The sequence below is a fragment of the Phyllostomus discolor genome, chromosome 1, assembly GCF_004126475.2.
Source record: "Phyllostomus discolor isolate MPI-MPIP mPhyDis1 chromosome 1, mPhyDis1.pri.v3, whole genome shotgun sequence".
Lineage (NCBI taxonomy): Eukaryota > Metazoa > Chordata > Mammalia > Chiroptera > Phyllostomidae > Phyllostomus > Phyllostomus discolor.
Window position 1 is genome coordinate 57,015,136 of NC_040903.2, and position 25,291 is coordinate 57,040,426.

At 38.7% G+C, this 25,291-nt stretch overlaps 1 protein-coding gene across 1 annotated transcript in view; it reads right to left on the reverse strand.

The window, feature by feature from the left end:
* Positions 1 to 25,291, reverse strand: part of GAD2 (glutamate decarboxylase 2) — a 75,153-nt gene that overhangs the window by 26,642 nt on the left and 23,220 nt on the right. The window contains exons 8-10 of the mRNA XM_036023057.1: positions 23,579 to 23,658; positions 2,112 to 2,166; positions 563 to 679 (exon numbers count right to left, since the gene is read on the reverse strand). Coding sequence (XP_035878950.1) covers positions 563 to 679; positions 2,112 to 2,166; positions 23,579 to 23,658 — 252 coding nt within the window. The remainder of the gene's footprint in view (positions 1 to 562; positions 680 to 2,111; positions 2,167 to 23,578; positions 23,659 to 25,291) is intronic.

Consider the following 25,291-nt stretch of genomic DNA (forward strand, 5'->3'; position numbering starts at 1 on the left):
ATGTGACTGAGCCTGGAGTCAAAACCTTCACATATAGTTTATCTTCTTAGCTGATCAAGCTAAGAAATGGGAAATTTGATGGTAGGTATTTCTTAGCAAATTGTCAAGTTTGCTTCCCATTCAATGTATACAAATAACTGACTTGAGTTGGGTTTTTTACTCTTTGGGTTTCCTGTATAAATGCAATTCCTATTTACCCTTTTGGTCATGCTTGCAGGGAAGTAAGCTCTTTATGTGTGTGACTCTGTGTATGTACATAGGACATTATAGCTCAATGAATTGAGAACTAAGTGCTCCGCTTGGGTACTGGTCAAAGAAATAAGAATATTATCATGTTGGGAACATTAAGGCATTATCAGCCTGAGATTGCTTACAGTGAATGTTGTATACTGTGTGAGTTGTGTCCTGTTTTGTCTTTGCACTCTTTAAAAGCTGAAATATTACCATTTGAAAATAAGCTCCTAAAGTAAAAGAGAGAGTGTGAGACACAAATTTCATTCCATGAGCCCCAGGTGAAAAACGTGCAAGGACAGGTTAGTGGCAGGCCCGAGGGGATACTTACATCCACATGCATCCAGATCTTATACTTCTTGCAAATATCAGCGACAGCTAAGAGGGGATCAAATGCTCCATACACGGTGGTCCCAGCCGTGGCGCTCACAAGGAAAGGAACAAATCCCTATGCAAACGAGAAAGCCCCACGTATGTAAAACAGGTGATCAAGCATTCTTTGACATAGCTGACAAAAACAGTGGACACTCTTCCCCTATCATACACATGTGCATTTTGGAGCCATCAGAAGGGTTATTGAAACTTGAAGCCTGGTAGGAGCAATATTCACACTCCAGGATCTGAGTTCTCCAGGCCATTCTGCTGGACCTGCAGGTGCCCTAAGAGAAGATATTCTGGTTCTCTGAAGAGGCTACATTGGACCCAGAGGTAAATAAGCTTTGTAGTGCCTACAGGCCATTTATATATTCCAGGGAGATTTTCTGGCCTCCCCAGCCCCTTTTGCTGACTTTTTAGTCTTCCTTTTTCATAACAGGCCCTCTGAACCTAATAAATAAGCAGAAAAGAGGACAAAGAGGAGGAATTACAGCCCATTACTCCTATTTGGAAAATCCTCAGATAACGTGTTTGGAGTCTTAGAGAAGAGGATACACATGAGCTAAACAATAGCCATGGCTTTTGTCCATCTTAGTAGTTCTCTGTCTGCCTGGCCCTGGCTCAGTGAAATTGACTGAAATAATACATGGCTGCTGAAAGAAGTCCAAAGAATGTCTCAGATTGGATGAACATGTTACTCCCCATGATGTAACATGACGTTACAGAGGCAGTCTGTAGGTGGCAGCAAAGTTTAATATGTGATTTACGTTATAAGAAGCAGTTCCAGTACAAGTACAAGAACAAGGGGGAATTTGTGTGCCAGTTTGTGTGAGGGAAAAGGTCATAACAAAATTTATTCCCGAGTTCATAATAATCAGATGCATGTGTTACAGCATGGAACTAGGAACTATATATTATATCCGGTAAAAGTTAAACTAAGAGAATTTTAAAAACAAGCTCTCTGGCGTGTGAACCATCTGTGTAAATGACTTTCCAGAGCTTTGTGGGGGTCTCTAGCAGGTCTTCAGAACTTGCTACCTCTAAAAAGAGTTCTAAATTGCTCCTGAAAAATAAGATGTTGGGAGAGCCGGTCATATCAGCATGTGTCCAGGCAGGAAAAATGACTCCTTTCAAATAATGCCATACCAGTAACTCACATGCCGCATTAGCACTCTGGTATTTTCCACTTGTGAAAATGATCTTTCAAATGTTTCCACTTAATTCCAAATCTCATCACATAAGAAGAAAAATGCTTTGGAAATTCTTACAACATTATTGTGTATGTTATTTATTTAGCAACTTAGATCTTTCTAAAGCAGAGCCTACAACTCAGAGAAATAAAGAATGACTGGGTGCAAAATTTCATATTCTAATTAAAGCTGGGAGGTTGAGGCTGGGGTCTTCTTTTTAAAAATAAAACCAAAGTCTGTTCTCCACTGGGCAGGAATATAAATTTGTACCCTTAGCTTGCCATGGGCAGCATAAAGCTCCCCACAAAAACTTACTTTTTGTTTGACTTCAAGGATCCTTCTTTCGAGATCAGATGGGATCATTTTTCCCCTGAAAGGAAAAATAAATATATTATAGATTTGACTTGAATAATGTACTTTTTTATCTTTGATGTGTGGCCACATGAGAGTAAAAGTCCAACCCTAAACCATTGGTAATAATGGTCAGTTTAAATAACTCCTTGCCTCTTTTCGGGAAAAAATGCATTTCCTCCCCAAATGAGTCAGGGCTATAATTTCTGGCAGGTTCTGGGGGCTCCTGACCACACTGCACTGTCAGAACAGTCATTGGTCCTTCTACTCTGCCCAGACCCTGCTTTTAGTTTGTCCTCTTAATTCATTAAAACAAGGCTGCTTTGGAGTAAGACATTTAGCAATGGAGGGAGGATGCAGAAAAAGATTTGTATTCCAAATCTTCTAATGAATGACCTACAGACAAAATACCAAGAAGAGAAAATCCATTCTGAAGCATTTGAATGAAATATTAAGCCCAAAAGCTACCTAATTGCATTCTAACTGCTAAACACATAAAGCAGGACAAGAACTCATGGGCTCCAAGTTAAAACAGATAGGTAGACAGGACTGGAGAGAGGAACATCCTTTTATCCCTGCAATGTTTCTTTCCTAAAGTAAAAACACAGACAGTGCTTTGCTTACTACAAAACCCCATCACTGTAATAGCCAGATGAGTGGATTTCTCCAAGAAGCTAGATGTTCTTTAATTTCCTTAAATTGTTCCTAAGTCAAGTTCCTTAATTTCCCTGTGCCTATGATTATCATCCCTAGAACATAGTGCTAATAATGTTATTCATGGAGTTGTGAGGATTAAATGAGTTAATAAATGCAAAATTCTTTAAAAAGTGCTTGGCATATGGGAAACATTCAATAAATGTTAGCTCTTGTTGTTGGGATTGTTATTATGTATTGTGACATTCCCATCATAAGAAATCTGGGACAGAGCAGGCAAAGGGCAGACCATGCTGGCAGGGGCACTGGAGGCAGTGAGTTGTCTCTACACCCGCATGCCTCTCCTGAGGTTGCTAAACTGGCTAAGTTTTTCACATCAAGGGCCTTGATCTAGGTTTTTTTTTTTTTTTTAAAGGCAATTTGGAAAAATAAATTATGGGGTGGAGGTTATAATAGTAAATGGTGGTGGGATGCTACCTGCATTTAGTGAACAGCAGGCAGGTTATTAGTATTTGTCACCAGCTCAATTGTCCATCCGTGGCTGCCCTGTGATTCTAGATGCAGAGCAAGCATTGGGCTGCTTCATTATATCTTCCAGGGTGGCCTTGCCAAAATTTTTGCATATTGAAATATTATTAATTACTTTGCTAACATTACTCTGTTTGAAAACATAATTTCGGCATTATGTTGTGAGAAGGTAAGTTATATTTTCTACAATTTTCACTTCAGGCTAACAAAGGAGGTGTTCCGGAATAGCTGGACTATAAACAGACATTAGGCCTGAAGGCACCGAGAACCACTGATCGATGTGAAGCTGTTTTCAAAAGAAAGTCAGCTAAAGTACAATGACCAGGCCAAGGTAATGAACAAGTTAGCAGTTATTAGTTAGTGAGGGTGCTAGGGAACAAAGGGCATTAAATGTACAATTCAGAGCAGCCCCCCCTTGGGGGAACTTCTGTGTGATGGGGACAGAAGGAGGGACAGAGGGAATGCAAAGAGAGGGTGTTGGAGAGGGCATCTCACTCCCTAAATTTCTCTCTTCACAGCTTGGCTGGAGAATAACCCTCAAAGTAGTGATTTTCACCTTTCTTAGAGAAGGCTCTGCTAAAACACATTGTCCTGGAGGCTGCTATACACAAATGTTCACATTTCAGAGGAAATTCTGATATTTATCTTTTATATAAAGTTCTATATTTATCTTTTTATATAAGCACTTTTTATTTAAAGTTATATTTATCTTTTATATAAGCACATTAAAATCACTGTAGTAATTTCCTAATACATAGAAACTGAGAGACAGAATTCCTTGGAATTGGTTGCAAATCCCAAATTTTACCTAGTCTACCCAAACTAGTCACCTCTGCCTTGGAGAGTTTGAGGCAGACTAGCTTGAGGATTGCTATCTGCTCATCTAATCACATCTGGATGTTTTGTTAAACTGGGGCAGTAAAGTGTCACAGATTAGGGTATGTTAGAATTGAAAGAGGCTCAAGACCTGATTCGAGTTCAATCAGCTCATATTTCAAATGAGTAAACAGACCAGAGAGGTGAAGTGACTACCCAAGGTCAAAAGCTCATAAAAGGCTGGTTGTAACTACAAATAAAATGCCAAGCTTCCAGCACAAACTCAAAGGGCCAAACATATAGGAAATAATTGAAATCTTTTAGATAAGATAAATCTTATCAGAGGTATCAGTCAAGCCTTCCAGGAAAGCAGTAATGAACAGCTAGTCAGTTCCATTTCCATATCGGTGAGCTGTGGGGTGGCAGGAAGGGGCAGGCTTGTCCTACACTGTACTCCCCCCCCTTATCTATGGGGGATACAGTTCAAGATCCCCAGTGGATAGTATGAACCCTATATATATGTACTGTGTTTTTTCTTGTACATGCATACCTATAGGAGAGTTTAATTTATAAGTTAGGCACAGTAAGGGATAAATAAGTAATAATAAAATAGAACCATTAAGCAATATACCATACAAAAAAATTAAGTGATTGTGGTCTTTCTCTTTCTTTCTCTGAAAACATCTTATTCTTCTGTACTCACTTTTTTCCCTTAGAGGCAGCACTTTACGGCTTCTCTTTGGCATCTGCCTTGTCAACCTAACTACCCTTACACTTTGGGGCTGTAATTAAGTTAAGTAAGGGTGACTTGAACATCAGTACTATGATACTGTGAGAGTCGATCTGATAACCGAGATGGCTACTAAGGACTAATGGGTAGGGAGCATCTACAGCGTGGAGACGCTGATCAAAGGGCTAATTTATGTTTCGGATGGGATAGAGCAGGACAGCATGGGATTTCATCACGCTACTCAGCAGAACAGCGCACAGTTTAAAACTTATGGGTTACTTCTGGAATTTTCCATTTAATGTTTTGAATCATGGTTGACTGTGGATAAGTGAAACTGTGGATAAGAGGGACCATTGTAATCAAGTCCACATGTTTGGTTTTTGCACAGTGGAAGGTGGTGGGTGCGGCTTTTGACAGAGCAGAACCCGTCTCTCTAAGACCAAGGCACTCTGCCTTCCACACCCATCTTTGCTTTGTCCACTTAGGAACCCAGAGCCTGGTGTGCTGCAGGTGGCAGATCACCATTCACGGGAGGTGTGTGACAAAAGTTTAACCCAAGGATGATATGAATACGTTCATTCTACCTCACTCTCTAATCAGACGACTAGTGTGGAATCCTTGGGAGACAAAACTTTTTATCTTTCCCTTTATCTTATAATTGGCTGAATTACTTTAGAAGAATGGCTCTTAAAATATAGGGTGCATAAAAACACCAGTGCACATCTTTGAAGTGCAAATTCTTTGGCTCTGCTTTTAGGGATTTGGATTTAGTAGGTCAATTATAGCACCTGGAATTAATTTATCCCACAAGGATTTACTGAGCACTTACTTGCTATATGCTAAACACTGTTAGGGGTGCTGGGGTACCTGGGTAAAACAGTCCAGTTTCTACTCTCCAGGACTTACATTCCATCATGGGAGATAATAACATGGTTCGTAGACAGGCACGCATAGGAATTTGCATTTCTAATAAGCACCCAGGGTGATTCAGAAGCGAGTAGTCCTAGCTCCAAGAAATACTGCTTTAGAAATGAAGTTTTAACCTGGTAGGCATTTAAATAATTGTATAACATACTAAGTAAGCCAAGTAAGCCAAATAGTTTTCATGTTACCCATGGCTTTGAGCCATCATGGCTTAGGGCCACAAGCAGAAGGAGCTCCAGATGTGGCACTGAGTGTCCCCTGCCTGCCCATGTGCTGGGGGTGGGGGGGCGGTGTGCACACTGGGAGACAACCAGCGGGCCATTCTGAGGATTAGGGGCTGCCTGGCCAGTTCTGGCCTTTCCAGAGAAGCATCTCTTGATGCAGGACAGCTTTGGAAGGCAGCTGTTGCATCCTCTGTGTCTGTTCTAAAAGTATTTCCATAGCAAAGAGTTATCTTTAACGTTTACACATCCAGCCTTTAGGCTCAAAATCAAGTTGTGACTGATGCTTTGTAGCGCTGCTCTCTGTTAGCTGTTAGTGTGTAAGACAGGACTACCATTCAAGTGACGACTCTTGAAACAGACTGCTGCTTTGAATGTTCCTGTTTTGAATTAAAATTCCTGATTAGCAATAGCCTTTCAAAAGTCACATGATGCTAAAGGGTCAAATAACTTCATAAAGTTGCCTCTGAAAAATCCCACAATGCCAGCTAGAGCTGCCAACAAATCCTTCTCTTTGTGGGGAAGGGTGAAACTCATGGATTATGTTGTGTGTGGACTTTGGACCCAGATTCATGGCACCTTCCCTGGCTCTGAAGGAGAAAGCTAACTCTCTTACCAAAAGGAGAATACTACTGGAGAGTGTAGCCTCTAGGCAGGCATCTAAATGGTCAGGTATGGGGTGCTTGAGTCATCGGTGACTGGTCACCTGTGTTCACTGGCCCTGCTGAACCTATAGTAATTCTACCAGCCTTTCCTAAGTGAGCAGAGCTTGGCTGTTCACAAAGATATGATGCGGGCTGGCAAAAAGTTCAAAGACTTCCTGTTGGCACCTGCTAGGACATCAATTGTAATCCACAAAGAAGCCATTGTCTTTGTGATGGTTTTGAGGGGAGTGATCCATTGAACAACCCAGCTCATGGTAAGGATAGGACCCAAAACATCCCAGAGAGCAGCCTTTAGAATGCCCAGTCTTCTGTGGTGACAAACACCCCAAGGGCGTGTCCCACATTCTCAACACCTTTTGGTGAATTAGCTGCTGCAAAATTCCAGCCACACCATTACTTTGAATTGTCAGAAAGGATGGCAACAGCTCTCCGAAAGCCAGTTTAGGACTGACTGAATGTGTTTGTTCTCATCCACTCGGTTTTGTGTCCTTGGGAAAAGAAAGCTTTTATGGTTTTGGCACCACCGATGCACTTTCCACCACGATCCCGAACAAGGCTGTTAGTAAAACAGAAGATAATGGCCAAAGAGAAGAAAGCAGCCTGGAAACTTTTAAAACTGCAAAAGAGGGATTATGGAGAGTAGATCAGCACTCTGTGCATCAGGGTCTTCATAGGGTATGTAAAAGGTCTTTGGGAGCCAGTCGATCGTGAGGAGTATTTGGAAAGTTTGTTCCTCTTATACCTAAGCAAGATGGGCAGAGGGATCTGAATGGGGGGGGGGGGGCGTGCAGCATAAGCCTGACGGCACTGGACCCACAGAACCAGCACATCCAGTGGAGTGTCTGAAGAACTTGGAACCAAACATGATTGAACTGATTATGAATAGATTATGGACCCTGAGCCCCTCATGAACTGGGAAGATGTTGCAGGGTAGAGTTTTCCAAAGCCATAATAAAGGAGACAGTTGTGTGGCCCATGATGAGGCTAGACATCTTCACTGGTTTATGAGAACCCCAGAAATGAATTCTGCTCTTTGGTCCTCCTGGGACTGGAAAAACATTGATTGGCAACTGTGTTGTTAGTCAGTTGGGGTTGGGGGGGGGGCGGGGAGTGGGGGAGGACCATTTCAGTATCTCTGCCTCCTCTGACCTCTAAGTCAGTACGCAAGGGTGAGAAAGTGGTCCTTGCACATTGTTTGCTGTTGCAAGATGTCAGCAGCTAACTGTGATATTTATTGATGAAAATGATTCCCTGTTATCTCAGTGGGGGATGGTGAGCATGAGTCTTCCAGGAGGATAAAAACTGAGTTTCTAGTTCAGTTAGCTGGAACAGCCTTGTCTTCTGAAGATCGTATGCTAGTGGTGGGAGCAACCAGTTGCTCTCAGGAAATCATGAAGCTACTGGAGGAGGCTGGTGAAAAGGCTCTGCATTCCCCTCCCAGAAGTTATGCAGGAGAAAGAAGGTAATTTTCTGATGTCCAGGGAGCAGGGTTGCCTCTGTGAGGAGGACACTGAGCTGACTGTGCAGCGATTAGAAGGGTTCTTGGGGGCCAACATGACACAGCTATGCAGAGAGGTCCCCCTTGGTCCCATTCATAGTTTACAGATTGCCAGTGTGGCCACAGTAACACCAGATCAAGTTCCACCGACAGCTGGCATTGATTTTGAAAATGATATTTTATTTTATTTTATTTTATTCTATTTATTTTACTTTATTTTTAGTCTCAAAACCCCTTTATACTCTTTTCTTAAAAAATTTAATCTTTATTGTATTTTTTATATTACCTTAAGTCCCCTTGTACCCCCCTCCCCCAGCAATCACCACACTATTGTCCATGTCTTTGAGTCCTTTTTCCTTTTTTGCTCAATCCCTCCAACCCCATGACTTGGCCACTAGCTGTCAGCTGGGCGACCCAGTGTGTCTCCAAAGGCTTTAGAGCTTTATGAAAATTGGAACACGACTTTTGATTGTGGAAAGTAAACAGGGCAGTTAAAATTGAAAGATGGCCTCTTTGTAGTAGTCTTTTCCATTCTTTAGCTTAGAAAACTGGGGATTTATTTGTATTACTCTTAGTGTATATTCTGAATCCAATACCTCAAATAAAATAGCATAGTGGTAACTAAGATTTTACAGTTGCTTGACAGCCTGTGTTAATAGAAACTTGATTTTTCTTCCAGTTATTACCTGATGTGTACACCTATTCGTATAAAACATGAAGAAACTTTTTACTGTTGTTTCTAACAGGTCTTTTTCAACATGTGTAATGAGATAAACAGTGAGCTCAAATTGAAACTAAATCTTATTTGTCTATAAGGATGTATGATTTATATAGAAAGGTTTTCTTCCAAAGACCACATGATTCTTAGAGCTGGCTAGCATAGGGTTTACCTTAGAAACAGAACTTTGCTTACTGTTGTTTAAAGATTTGAGATCGCACCAAAGCTGGAGTGAAAGTGCAAGTTCTCACTTTGCCTAGTTTGTAACCCGATAAAGTCTTTTCCCTTACCAGGACAAACTAGTAAAATATGTTCAAAAATTAAAAAGGAAGACAAAGAAAAATAGATTTTTAGCAAAGGATGCAAAAAAGGTTTGGATAAACAGAAAGCTACATCATGTTTTTGGTGAGAAAACAATGTGGTAAATACATACAGTTAATCTCTAAACACAATTCCAACATGATTCCTAGTGGGAGTTGTGGAGAGGTGGGAACCTGGGGAAATAATTCTGAAGTACAACTAACTGAACAACATAAATAAGGATATTCCATGTTTTTAAAAGTAGCACACAAACACAAGGATAAGCAGGGGACAAATTTCTCTCTACCAGAATGTAGAACACATTGTAAAACTGTAGTGTGATTAAAAAGTATGCAAACAAAGCCAGATAGGGAAATCAGTGGAACAAAACTAAAGACTAGGAACAGGCCTAATATGAATTTACTATATGCAGATCGGTGATTAAAGTATTTTTTTTAACTTTCACATAGCATTGGGACATGTGGCAAAAAATAAATTTAAACAATTACATATCTCTCAAACACCATAGATCAAAACATATTTCTATTAGATCAATTATTAAAATAATAATATAAAGGCTCTATGGGAAAAATTAATGCTAATATGTACTAAGGATGGGAATACTTTCTATAGAAGGCACTAAATGTAGGTAATGAATAATTAATGATAGCTCTGACTACCACAAAATAGAATATTTAATTTTATCTATGGTATTCTTGTAAATACCATAGGTAAAATTAAAAAGCAAATGATACATATTAGAAAACATTTATAGTATGCATGACAAAAAAGGACTTTATTTTTCACTTATAAATACCTGATAAGCATCAAATGCTTGACTTTGCTAATTATCAAAAGAGCAAATGAGAGCAATAATAATAAAAAATAATAATAAAAGGTTCCATGTGCCAAATTCATACAGGTCACTTAAGGTTTTACTCCCTAGGTTTAGTGAGGGCATGGTAAGCAGACACCCCTGTATACTCCTTGGGGGGAATATAAATTGACAGGTTCTTTTTTGAAGGGCAATGTGCTAGCAAGAATCATAACTTTTAAAATGGGCATAGTCCTGGGCTCAGAAATTCTATTTCTAGGAAATTATCCTAGGAAAATAATATGAAAATATATGTAAATATTTAGCCACAACGATGTTTATATTAGCATTTTTAAATAGCAAAATCTTAAAGTAACTTAGATATCTAACAACAGGTTTGTTAAATTACTTAATAAGTAACAATAATAAGTTGTAAACAATAGATTATTAAATGTAATTGAGAATTATATTGGAAAATTTCTAATGAAATGAAAGTTGCTCATATTTTAATTATGTAAACAACAAATTCCAGTTAGTAAATGTGTTTAAATTATATACATATAATTGTATGCACCAAAATATTGTAAGAGATTTTGACTGCATTCCTTCATTATTTTTCTATTATGAATATGTGCTACTTCTGAAATAAAAAATAATGTTCTTCTCCTTTTTTTTAAACAAGGGGTTATCCCTCACCTAACACCATATATAAAAATTAGCTCACAATGAATTGACACTTAAATGTAAGAGATATAACCATAGAACTCTTAGAAGACACACCTGAAACTAGTGATACAAAATAACACTGAATGTAAACTAATTGAAAAACTTTTAATTAAAAAAACCTCTTAGAAGAAAGCATAGCACTGAAGCTTCATGACATTGGACTTTGCAATGAATATTTTCATGGATATTGGGCCAAAGGCACAAGCAACAAAATAAAAAAATAGACAAATTGAACCTCATGAAAATTAAAAAGCTTGTTCATCAAACAACACTACACTAGAATAAAAAGGCAACCTACATAATGGGAGAAGATATTTGCAAGTCAGATATAAGATAAAGGATTAATATCCATAGTATATAGAGAATTCCTTAAGTTCAACAACATAGAAACAACCCAATTAAAAATGGTTGAATGAACCTAAGAGGCACGTATAGAACATTCCATCCAATAGCAGCATGATACACATTCTTTTCAAGTGCATGTGGACATTTTCCAGAATAGAGCATATATTAGGCCACAAAACAAGCCTTAACAAATTTCAGAAAACTAAAATCATGTCAAGTATCTTTTCCGGACATAGGGGTGTGACATCAATAATAGGAGAAAAATTGGAAAAGTCATAAATATGTGGAAATTGAAACAACACACTCCTGAACAACCAGTGGATCAAAGAAATCAAAAGAGAAATCAAATGTATCTTCAGAGAAATGAAAATGAAACACAACATGCCAAAGCTTGCAGCATGCAATGAAGCAGTTCTAAGAGGGAAGTTTATAGTGATAAACACCTACATTAAGAGAAAAGAATGATCTCAAACAGTCTAACTTTATGTCTCAAGGATCTAGAAAAAGAACAAACAAAGCCCCAGATTAGCATAAGAAAAAAATAATAAATAAATGAGACTAGAAATAATAAAGCAGAAATAAATAAGACTAGAGTGACAATAGAAAAGATGAATAAAACTAAGTTGTTTTTTTGAAAAAATAAACAAAATTGACAAACTGTTAGCTAGACTGACCAAGAAAAAAAGAGGATTCAAATAAATAAAATTATAAATAAAAATACATCATAAAATACCACAGAAATACAAAGGGTCCTACGGGACTACTATAAAAAATTATACTCCAACCAAGTGGATAATGTAGAAAAAGGATAATTCCTACAAACCTACAACCTACCAAGACTGCATCATGAAGATATAGAGTTTCTGAACAAAGCAATAATGAGTAAGAGATTTAAGAAGTAATCAACAACCTTCAAAAAAGAAAAGCTCAGAATGGTTTCCAAGGTAAGTAAATTCCACTAAACATTTAAAGAAGAATAAAGGCCAATACATCTCAGGTTCCTTGAAATAATTGAAGAAGAAACACATCTTGACTCACTTTATGAGGCCAGTATTATCCTCTCATACTAAAGCCAGAACACTACAAGAAAAGAAAATTACAGGCCAATATCGCCGATGAGCATAAATCCTCAACTAAATACTAGCAAATTGAATTTAACAGTGCATAAAAGGATCACACACCATGATTATGTTAGACTTATTCCTTGGATGAAAGAGTTTTAAAAACTCCCAACTAACTGGGTGTAGAAGAAACATACCTTAACATAATAAAGGCCATGTATGACAAGCCCTCAACTAACATACTCAATAGTGAAAAGATGAAAACTTTTTTTCTAAAATCAGGAACAAGGCAAAATTGTCCATACTCACCACTTCTAGTTAAGATAGCATTTTAAGTCCTAGCCAGAGCATTTAGACTAGAACAAGAAAAAATATGACATCAAAATGGGAAAAGAAGGTTACACTGTCTATGGTCACAGATGATACAATCTAGAAAACCCCTAAGACTTTAACAAAAAACTTAGAAATAATAAATAAATTGAATAAAGTTGCAGGATACAAAATCAAGACATAGAAATCAAGCCCAACTACAATAACATCAAAAAGAATAAAATACTTAGAAACACATTTAAGAAAGTGAAATATGTGTACATTGAAAACTATAAGATATCAATGAAAGAAGACACAAAGGGAAAGATGTCCTGTGTTCATGGATTGAACAATTTAATATTGTTAAAATGTCCATACCCAAGACAACTTACAGATTCAATGCAATCCATATCAAAATAGAAAAAAAATCCCCAAATTTGTAAGAACCCAAGTAGCCAAAAACAATCTTGGTAAAGAAGAACAAAGTTTGAGGCATTGCACTTCCTGATTTCAAACTGTGTTATCATGTTATAGTAATCAAAACAGTATGGTACTGTAAAAACAGATACAGACCAATTGAACAGAAAGAAGAGCCCCAAAATAAACTCATACACATACAGTCAACTGATCTTTGACAAAGGTACCAAGAATACACCATGGGGAAAGGATTACTTCTTCAATAAATGGTGTTGGGAAAACTGAACAGCCACATGCAGAAGAGTGAAACTGGACCACTATCTTACACCATAAACAAAAAATTAACACAAAATAGACTTGAATGCAAGACTGGAAACCATAACACCTCCAAAAGTAAATATAGGGCCGTTTGTTTCGGTCTAGGGGGTAAGCTTGTTACAATTGGTGTTGGTGATAATTTTTATTTTGGGTGTGACAGCAAAGCAAAGGCAACAAAATCAAAATAAACAAATGGTAATATATCAAACTAAAAAGCTTCTGGACAGCAAAACAATCAGTCAGCAAAATGAAAAGGCAGCCTACGGAGTGGGAGAAAGTACTTGTAAACCATGTATCTGGCAATGGTTTAATATCTAAAATATGTAAGAAACTCCTACAATTCAAGAGCAAAAACAAAATAACCTAATTTAAAAATTGGCAAAGAACTTGAATAGACAATTTTTCAAAGAAGGCATATAAGTGATTAACAGGTATATAAAAAGGCGCTCAACATCACTGATCGGGGAAATGCGAATCAAAGCTACAATGAGATATTCCCAGCTGTTACAATGGCTATTATCAAAAAGACAAGCCACAAGTGTTGCCAAGGGTGTGGAGAAAAGAGAACTCTTGTATGCTTTTGGTGAGAATGTAAATTGATTCAGCCATTTATGAAAAACAGTGTGGAGGTTCCTCAAAAATGAAAAATAAAACTACTATATGATGCAAGAATCCCACTCCTTGGTATATATCCAAAAGCAATGAATCAGCATCTTGAAGAGACAGCTGCACTCCCATGTTTGCTGCAGCATTATTATTTATAATAGCCAAGACATGGAAACAAACTCAATGTCTATTGATGGAGGAACGGGTTAAGAAAATGTGGTATGTGTGTGCAATGGAATATCATGAGAAAGAAGGAAATCTTGCCATTTGTGACAACATGGATGAACTGGAAAACATTTTGCTAAGTGAAATAAGTCAGAGAGAGAAAGACAAATACTGTTTGAATTCATTTATATATGGAATCTAAAAATGTTGAACTCAGAAGCAGAAAGTACAATGGTGATGGCCAGAAGCTATTGGATGGGGAAAATGGGGAGAGGTTGGTCAGAGTATAAACTTTTAGTTAAATGATGAATGAGTTCTGGGGATCTAATGCGCAGCATGATGACTATAGTTAATAATGCTGTTTTGTGTATTTGAAATTTGATAAGAGACTAGATCTTAAGTGTCCTCTCTCCAGACACACAAATGACAACTCTGTGAGGAGATAGACCAGTTAATTAGTTTGATTGTGATAATCATTTTACAATGTATACATATATCACCTCACCTCATTGTATACCTTAAATATATTCACTTTTTATTTGTCAATTATAGCTCAATAAAGTTGGAAAAATACTTCTTCAAAAAAGTAAAAATAAATAGGTGAATATAATTCTTAAAAATGGGAAAAGGACTTTAGTAGACATTTCTCCAAAAAAGATGTACAAATGGGCAAAAAGCCTGTGAAATATTTCTCAACGTCACTATCATTAGGGAAATGCAAATCAAAACCACAATGAAATACCACCTTAAACCATTAGGATGGCTACTATAAAACAAATAAAACAGAGAATAACCATTGTTGGCAAGGATGTAAAGAAATTCGAATGCTTGTACACTGTTGGTGGAAATGGAAAATGGAAAACAGTGTCGGCTCCTCAAATACATTAAAAACAGAATGACTACCCTGGCCAGGCAGCTCAGCTGGTGAGAGCGTTGTCCTGATACACCAAGAAAGCAGCCAGTGAACAATAAATCAATGTTTCTCTCTCTCCCTCTCTCTCTCTAAAATCAGTAAATAAAAAATTAAAAATACATCGAGAAAAGAAATAATCACAGTGAATATCTTTAAAAAGCAGAATGACCACATCATCCAGAAATTCCACTTCTGAATATATACCCAAAAATTTAAAAGCAGAGCTCAGAAACATTTATGCACCTGTGTTCATGGCAGCATTATTCAAAGTAACTGTAATGTAGGAGCAACCCAAGCAGTATATACTATTCAGCCTTAAATATCATTGTTTAGGGAATATTGTTTAAACTTAAAATGATAGGAAATTCTGACATGTATGATGATATGGATAAACCTTGAGGACACAAGGACAAATGAAGCAAGTGAATCACAAAAAGGGTGAGGTAGCTAGAGCAGTCAAACTCATAGAGACAGAAAGTAGAATGCTGGTCGCAGAGGGGTGTGGGGAAGGGGAACTGGGGAGATGTTTAATGGGTACAGAGTTTCTGTTTTCCAAGATGAAGAGAGTTTTGGAGATGGATAGTCATGATGATTGGACAACAATTTGAATATACTGCATATCACTAAACTGTACACTTATAAATGGTTAGGATGGTGAATTTTGTTATGCATATTTACCATACTAAAAAAAAAAGGGACCATTAACTGTTGAACACCAGGAGTTCTATTCTGAGTCCAATCCCTGATTCTTCACTTACCAGCTATGTGACCTTGGACATGTCGCAGCTGTGCCACAGGGTTATGAGTCAAATGGAGGAAGGAGATACCATACTCTAGGGCTCTTGTGTACATAAAAACCCTTCACGAACTATGTCAACACCAGGTAGATGTAAGGAAATAGACTCTTTTTGTCTCCAATGAAATAAGTTAATCGGATCAATTTTGTAAAGTGCTTAAAACTGTGCCTGACATGGAAAACTGTCAGCTGTCATTATCATTTTGCATTAAGTTGAGAGAGAGAGAGAGAGAGAAACATCAATTTGTTGTTCCACTTATGCATTCGTTGGCTGATTCTTGTATGTGCCCTGACCAGGGATTAAACCTGCAACCATGGTATATTGGGACGATACTCTAACCAACTGAGCTGCCTGGCCTGGGCTCAGCTATTATTATTCACAATCCTTCCTCATATAGGACATAATGAAGCACACACATCATGAGCACCTCTGCGTTCTTTGCATCTACACCCACAGGAAAGATGACACTGGGAGGCCTGATTGCAGCCCTGCTCAGTAATAACTCGTTCAGGGTCTCGGTGAAGTTTGTCCTATTCAACATTGAACTGTCCGCACTCAACAGTTCCCCGAGGGCCTGAAAGAGTTAATTATCTTCCCTAACTGATTTCAAACACTGACCACAATTAAGCTAATTTAATAAAAGAGCATAATGATCCCAGATTATCTATACTTTTAATTGTATATCAATTGTACAATAAAGTGAGGTACTTAACAGCAATGGGGAAATGCACTCTAGCTGTAATGTACAAAGCTAAGTAATATAAAAGGAAAAAATTAAATGTACATGAAAGTGTAAGTAGTTAATTTTTGTAGTAGGAAAGTATTAATCAAAATAGCTAACAGATTCCTTATGTTGCATATGAGCTAGGAAGGCCAATGATTCTTCTAGTCCTATGCCAAACAGGAATGATGTGTCTTCATCAGATTTATTTTCTGTAAGACTTTACAGCAATTTACTAGTAATCTAGATAGTTTAAAGGAAACTCTGAATGGAGGAGTAAGAGACAGAAAAACAAGAGAGGAGAGAGAATGGGAGAGAATGCCAAAGAGAATTAATTTCTGAAAGTACCCATGAGTCCATATTGATAACAAATAACAGAAAGGAAAAGAGAAGGAGAGAGCTCTTTCTTCCTATAGAATGAAAGGAACTAATAAATGTAGAAGGTGGAATTAGAAAAATCACTATTTTGCAACCATCTTAATAATAATTCATGCAAGATTCCTCAGTGGATGCTAAACTAGTGAGTGAATGTTTCAGGAAGATGCGAATATTTATGGTCTGAAAGTACTCCCTGCGAGATACCTATTAACTACAACTGAGAGAGCAGTCCTTTTCCAGTGGAGAAGACTGGCACATACCACCTTAAGCAAATGGCCAAGCTGAGTAACTGATAATGTGACAAACCCCCTGATGAGGTGCACTTGAGAAAGACAAGCACCACCTCCCGGGAACTGCTGCTCCAAATGTATCACCTGAATCTAATCATGAGGAAATACCAGGCAAACCTAAATTAAGACAGGGTCTACAAAATAAATGGTCTATACCCTTCAAAAATACCAATGTCACGAAAGACAAAGGAAGTCTGAGAAAATGTTCCTGATTAAAGCAGATTAAAGAGATGTGACTGCTGAATGCAATGTGCTACCCTGGATGGGGAAAATAGCTCTAAAGGATGTTATTGGGACAATTAATGAAATCTGAATGAAGTGTGTAGGTTAAATAATAGTCTTGTGTCAATGTCAAATTTCCTGATTTTTCTCATTGTACTGTGATTATGTAAGTGAATATTCTTGTTCTTAGAAAATCCACACTGAACTATTAAGGGGTAAAGAGGGATGTCTGCAAAGAATACTCTCATGGTTCAGAAAACATGCGTCTGTAAGATACATATAATTTACACATGTAATATTGTAATATTCATTACATCCAATGTGTATATTGAATTAGATGGAGAGAAAGAGAATGACAAACAAATGTGTCAAATGTGTCCAAATGTTAACAACTGGTAAATTGGGGTATGGGAAATATGGGAATTTTTGTTACTAGTCATGCAATTTTTCTTTAAGTTTGAAATTATTTACAAAAATACAAAGTAAAAAAATTTTTAAAAGGGGAGTGGATGAGTTAATGTTCAAGAACCTTTCCAACTCTAAGGGTTTCTGAATTGAAATTCATTAGCAGATTGGCAACATCGTGTAAGTCCAGGGCTTTGCCCCAGCCTCCTCCAGTCCTCCCTCAACCTTTCCCCCATCACCACTCCCATTTTCTCCCCCTTTGTTTCCTTCCAATTTTATAACGTGTAGTAACTTCTGAGTTCTTGTGAGTGCTCAGAGACAGGGGAGTGAAACCTCTGCTATCTATTTTATCCCTTCTTTTTTCATGTAATTCACATTTCCTCTCTAGCAGGTCTTTTATCTCACAGTTAAATATGCCTTAAACCCCTCTTAAAAAACAACAAAAACCATGCTGGACTCAACCTCTCCCCCACCCTTGTCCTCCCTCTTCCCCTTCACACTTAACCTCTGGAAGCACTGTCCCTGTTTGCTCTCCCTTTCCTGCTTCATCCTTTAACCCACTGCAAACTGCTGTCTGCCCTTACTTGTCCATTGAAGCTGCTTTTGCCAGACTCACCAGCCACTTCCTTATAAGCAAAGCCTATGGACAAAGTTGTAAGCCCTCATTTCATTGCCCAGTAGCATCTGACACATTAACCATTACTTCTTTCAGAAACACTCATGGTCTCCACGGCCCCAGGTCCCAATTCTCCTCTGACCACTCTTTCTTCATCTCCATGGCAGGCTCCTCTGCCTCTGCCTTAGTTCTTCCCTAGGCCCACCCACCCCACATGGCTTCCAGAGTGCCTCTTCACGTTTCCCATTGCCCACCTGACATCCTCACTATGATGTCTCAAACGCTTTTCAAACTGAACATCTCCTAATCTGAGTTTTTCACTTCGACCATGGCTCCTTACCAGAGTATAGCACCACATGGACTTTGCTGGCAAGCCAAAAGCCTGGCATTCATCCTGCCTCCTCGCTCACCCTGCACACCACTCAGTTAACAATTCCCATTAATTCTATCACTCCATGGTGGCTCTTCCTTGGGTCAGCTACCACGTGTCCTCTTCTACTCATCTCATTGCAGCCACTAACTTCTGACCTTTAACCCACATTTCACTGGGTACTTAAAAAAAGATTTTTCTAATATGAAAATATGAAGTCACTCCCCTCCTTAAAATCCTTCAGTGATGTTCCATGTCTTCAGCCTAAAGTCAAAACAGCTTAACATGGCTAATAAGATTTTTCATGACAAGGACATTAGGACCACTTCCCCCAGAAATTCTTTTCAGTTCCTTGGGAAAGACATCTTCTCCCACATCCACGGCTTAGAAGGTACCACGGTCTCCATTTGTTTCAAAGTCTGCTTTCTGCACACCAGACTAAGTTTTGTGCACCTATGATGATGTCTACCTTGTCTACCACTATGTTCCCAACCAAGGCTATTGCCTACAGCCAAAAGAAGTAGCTTGTAGGGCTCTTATTTCCATCATATAAGAGCTTCATATTCTTCCAAATACCATTCATGGAGTAGAAGTTTTCTCTCCTCAGCCCTGTCTGAACTATTGGAAAACATCTCTTTGGTCAGTGACCTAATACAATTCTGAAATATCGCTCAGTTTTCTTCCACAAATACTTTTTTTCCTTTACATACTGAGATTTTTCTGCTCTATCCTTAGGTACATCAATGAATCATTACTTTAGATTCTACTAATTCAAGTGTTGCAAATATTAGACCCAAAGATACCTAAAAAAGTTCATTAATCCCATTACTGCAAATATTCAACTTTTTGCTGACAAGGAAAGGGAACTCTTAAATTAAAACTTAGGAAATGAAGGAATCATTTAACACATTTTCCTCTTTTGAATTTAATAATTCATCTTTATAAAATAAAATACTCTTTTTAGTGATGATACTTTCATTAAAATGTAGACCATTGTGAAGTGAGGTTTTTCCATTACCTTATCTTATTTTACTTGTTAGGGTATACATAACAAAATAAAAATGGTTTTTGATTTTCAACTCAGAGAGAAACTATTCCAAACAAATTATTTACTGTATATTTCTGAGAACCATGTTTTGACTGAGAACCATGTTTCACTTTGATGGGTCACCAAACTGAGTCCCTATAATTGCTAATTAAGGGATATTATCTCTTGGGATCTTCTTCCACATGTAGCTTTGAGCTTGTTAGAAGGTCAGAGATTATTCTCTTCACTAGGACGTTTCCCTTCAATTGTGAGCTTCCTACTAAGTCAACTGTGTGTAGAACAAGATAAAACCCGTCACCCCAGTCACTGATGGACTAATGTGCAGAGTCAGAAAGGGTGACTAAGAAGTGAAAGCCTTAGAGAGCACATCCAGGTTCACATTTTACAAAGTCTGGATGAACTTTGTAAAGCACATTAGAAGAAAGAGGAATGTAGGTACACACTTTGTCAGCCTCAAGTGGTTTTCTGAACTGCACATCTCTTTCACGAGGACTTGATAATGAAAGCAAAAAGGCTGCTGAGAGTGTTTTAACAGATTCTGGCTGGAATGGTGGCTACATTCCATTGACTGTTCAAGGCCTTCTCCTTGACTTCTGAGCCCAAACACTCCAATTTCACTTACTCCATTAATGTCAGGCTCTCAATCTTAAACTGATGCTATATAGAGGATGCGAGTTATTTGAATAAAGACTACCTGTAGCTACCAACATAGCTTTATTTTTCTTTCTGAAAATATTCTCAAGCAATGAAATTGCTAGGAGTAAATTTATGAAACCCTTTGAAAGGCAATTTGGCCTAATGCATCACTTAAGAATGTTCATGTGGTTTAAGTTAGCAATTATACTGAGAATAACCATAGATGGAGAAGCCCTGGTCACATAAGAACACCCACTGAAGGATGTAAAGGTTATTTATAACAGCGACACCAGAACTAGTAGAATAAACAATAGGGGACTATATTTTGTGCTTGCTCTGTTCTAGCTGTCGTGTTTAGCATTTTACATTTGTCAATGCATTTAATATGCACAACAACCTTATGAAGCAGGTGCCATTACTTTTTCTTCTTTTTAAATAAGGGAACAGGCACAGAGGCATTTGTCCCAGCTCATGCCAGAGCTGAGATCTGTTTAAACAACCCAGCTCCAGAGCCAGCCCTTCAAAGAACTATCATGTTTTCTGACAGTTACACCTCAAAAAAAAATGTAGTTAAGTGTGTAGTGTTTGTAATAATGTAGAAAAATATTTATGTTATCATGTCTAGTTAGCAAAAAACACGTGACCACAAGTGTAAATATTACTAAAAAGTGAGAGAGAGGGAAAAATAGCCCTGGCTGGTGTAGCTCAGTGGATTGAGCACTGGCTGCGAACCAAAGTCTTGCTGGTTCGGTTCCTGGTCAGGGCATATGCTTGGGTTGCAGGCCAGGTCCTCAGTGGGGGGCATGTGAGAGGCAAGCACACATTGATCTTTCTCTCCTTCTCTTTCCCCTTCCCTTCCTCTCTCTCTAAAAAAATAAATAAATAAAATCTTTAAAAAAATAAAAAAATAAACCTTTATGCTTAAAAACAGATTCAAAGGTTTAGACATCAATGTACTAGTACTGATGATCTTTGGGTGATAGAACTATATTTCCCTGTTATTTTCTACTTTTAAAAAAGTAAGCTTATATTGCCTTTTTAATGGTAAAAATGATAATTTGTTCCTTTTAAAGCTCTCATTTGTTTACTGCTCCCTCTCACCTTTCCCCATACCTCCTTCCTCCTTGCTTTGCTTTATACATCTTTCTTTTTCCTCCTGTGTGCTCCCTCCTCCCTTCCCATCCCTTAAGGCCTGTAAGCAGGAGACAAAGGCCCTGGCTCTGCTGTGGGTGGATGGCAGACACCCTCTGTCCTCTGTCCTGGCGGCCCTGTCTGGGGTTCCTTCCCCTGCAGCACTTTGCTTTCCCTTCTTTCTAGCCTTCTTCCAGGCCTGCACTTCTCTCTGGAGCATGAAGCTGCCTCCAGACAGTCAGATGTCCCCAGGCCGGCCTTTTGCTGTCATGAATACCTGGCTGGCAGGCTTGGTGGACTCATCCAAAGGCCATTTCCTTGGTCACAACCTGATTTTCACAAGATTAGAAGCAGCAATACTGGCACCATAGGGGGTGGAGTCAAGGGTCCCCTCTGTTCTCCCAGGTTATCTCTCAGCCCACTGGGATTCAACTCAAGGACACCTACACATTGAGCTTAGGAGAAAAATTGACTAGATTGGAAACAAGGGTCTGTCAGGCAATTCTTCCCTGAATTGTATAGGCTCATTACTTATAACCATTTGGCTAGAGATTAAGACATTTTTTTGTTTTTTAAACCTTTATCTCCAGTTAGCAGTTTGTGTGTGTGCCAGTTTTCTCCTTAGATCTTGCTTCTTAACTACCTGTGATAGTGAGAACACTGGTAGCCTTAAAAATATGAGGCAGTTCCTTTTCCAAAATGTGTTCACCTCACTCCAATCCTTTATCATTTCACACCCATTTTACCACCAGAATCATGAAGGGTGGTCTCATTCACGTCCTTCACCGGTAAAAGTGCTTGCAAGTTGCCCAGGCTTCAGACACATCAAACTCAAATGCTGTTTAGCTACAACCCGCCCCCACCCCCACCTGCCCAACAAAAGGAAAAATAAAACATTACTTTTTTTTTCCTCATTGTAAAAGAAATGTGTGTTCCTTGCAAACAAATGAAATCAGACAATATATGCAGGTGTGAACAAGAAAGTGGCAATCTTGTAATTTCATCTCCCAGAGGGAGATGTGTTTATTAACCAGTTTGGTTTTCTGAGCTTTCAAAATCCCACATGGCCGCCCTATCTGCCATGCTCTCCCTCCCCTCATCTCCAGTCAGGCCCAGCTCCTGGAGCCCCACAAGCTCATTCCTACCTCTGTGGAATTCCTACCTTTGCTCATGGCATTCAGGCTTCTCCAATTGCCCCGCCTTTCCCCTCACCCATCCAATTCTTCTCCAGTTTTAAAAATCCAGCTCAAGCCCTTCCTGCTGCATGAAGCCTTTCAAGACTTAGCAATGTATAGAATATGTACTCAGGGCCACACAATTCAACAATAAAATGTTTCTTCTGATGTTACCCTCTCTCTCCACCTAGATCATATACTCTCAGGGCATGGGCATTATGCCTTATCTTTTTCTAAAGCTTTGCAATATAGTGGTCAATCATAAATGTCTGACTAATAAATTTGTATGAATAAAGAAGTGGTTGACTGAGTGGTTTCCTTTTTAATGAAATTTTTTACTGAATGTATTTGATTTTTTAGTGTTTTCAGATGTATAGGCCAGTGATAATTTACATGAATATCTGAAAATGCTTTTAAATCTCCCCCACAGCTATTCACAGAGTACCTATGAGGTATGGGTGTCAATTAAAACAAGGATTCCCCTTTGGTTCCAGCACAAAGCTGATGAATGGCTGGGGCATTATTTACTCCCTGCTCACTAAAATGTTCCCCCTTCTGTAATTAGGCCATTAAGTTTACCCTGTCCATGATGCCTAGAATGATGACATCACAATAAATCAGTGCTCAAGCTGCTGGTTGCTGCTTATGTGTCCTCGTGCACCGTCTCGGTGCAGAATATTTAGGCTGATTTCACAAAGGCTCTGATTCAGTCAAGGGCAGTGGAAGGCTTCATGGCATAGTGGGACACCATCCTGGGACTCCAAGCAAGAGTCCCTGTGGAAAAGAAAGTGAGTGGCTGTGGCCAGGATGGAGGCAGCTTTGCTGCCTCACAATCATTGCCTGTTCTGGGGCTAAAAGGTATATGTGTGGAATATGCAAGCTGCTAACCAACAAGGGTTCATATTCATGCTCACCTCTCATCACATTTAATCAGAATCACGCTGTCTGTTCCAATACCCAAGGCTGCAGCTCCCTTCTTGAGGGAAAAATGACTCTGTAAAAAGAGATATTTGTAATTAGTTGTCTATAAAGTCAAGATCCACTCCCCCAGCTATTATCCTCTATTTCTAATCTGTCCCTCCAAAGCCTGGATTGCTGAGAGAAAAAGGCATCCTTTACTTGGGCTTTAAAAAATTGTACTGAAATATACATAACATAAATTTACCATCTTAACCATTTTAAATGCACAGTTCAGTGACCTTAAGTTCATTAATATTGTTGTGCAACCATATCTACCATTCATCTCCAGAACTTTTTTCATCTTGCAAAAGTGAAACTCTGTACCCAGGAGACAATAACTCCTCATTCTTCCCCCTCCCTATCCCTTGGTGACCACCATTCTACTGCCTGTCTCTATGAATTTGACTATTCTAGGTACCTCACAGAAGTGGAATCATACACTCTTTGTCTTTCTGTGTCTGGCTTATATCACTGAGCATAATGTCCTCAAGGCTCTTCTGTGTTGTAGCATATGTCAGAATTTCCTTCCTTTTCAATGCTGAATCATGTTCATTGTATGTCTACATCACGTTGTGCTTTTCCATTCATCCATCAATGGCCACTTGGGTTGCTTATGCCTTTTGGCCATGTGGATAAGGGTGCTATGAGCATGGGTGTACAGATATCTTTCTGAGCTCCGCTTTTCACTCTTTTGGGTATCCTCAGCAGGGAATGCTGAGTCCTATGGCAATTCTATTTTTGAGGAATTGTCATATTGTTTCCTGTAGCAGCTGCACTGTTTTCCCCAGCACTGCCCAGTGGTTCCAGTTGTTCTATATCTGTAGTTATTTTGTTGGGTTTTTTTTTTTTGAAAACACTCATTGTGATGGGTGTGGGGTGATACCTCGTTATGGATTTGCTTTGTATTTCCCCAATGATTAGTGACACTGAGAATCTTCTCACATAATTATTGGCCATTTGTATATCTTCTTTGAAGAAATGTGTATACAAGTCCTTTGCCTATTTTTGAATAGGTTTTTGGTTTGTTTGCTTGTTGTTGTAGAATTCACTTGGGCTTTAAAGTGAAAAATAGTAAGACCTTGGAAATTGTAAATGGACTGACTACCCCGACACACAGTAATCCAAGCCAATTTTACGTACAAGGGTTAAGAACACATAAATTTTCTCCATCAGTGTATATGTGGCTCCCAAACATATTTTGCTACCAAGAGATTGCACTCAATTTCTCTTAAGTTCTGTGTGATTGTGTGCACTCAAGTAAGAGGAGAGAATCACTTTAAATTCAGCACTTTTTGTCTTAGACTTACTGGAGGGGCTGTTTGTTGTGCAGGTGACAGCCCAGCCTGGAGTGGGCTCAGGAAGGAGGCATCGGTTCCTGGCTAGGGCAGAACACAGTGTGGAAATGCCACACTGAAAAGGCATCACCACATCTTTGTGCTCTTGGTTATTGATTCTGGGTAGGAATCACTGTGCAATTTGGAAAGCTGAGAGAGGCAAACCTAAGCCCAGCTGTATGTACTGCATCTGCCCAGCAGCCTCTTACTATTAACTACAGATCATTAAGCTGTTCAAAAGGGAAGCTGCTGCCTCAATTTACATCTCCAAAGGGCTGCTGACTGGAATTTTAAGTTAGGGTTCCAGAGTGTATTTTCTCTTTGAATGCCCAC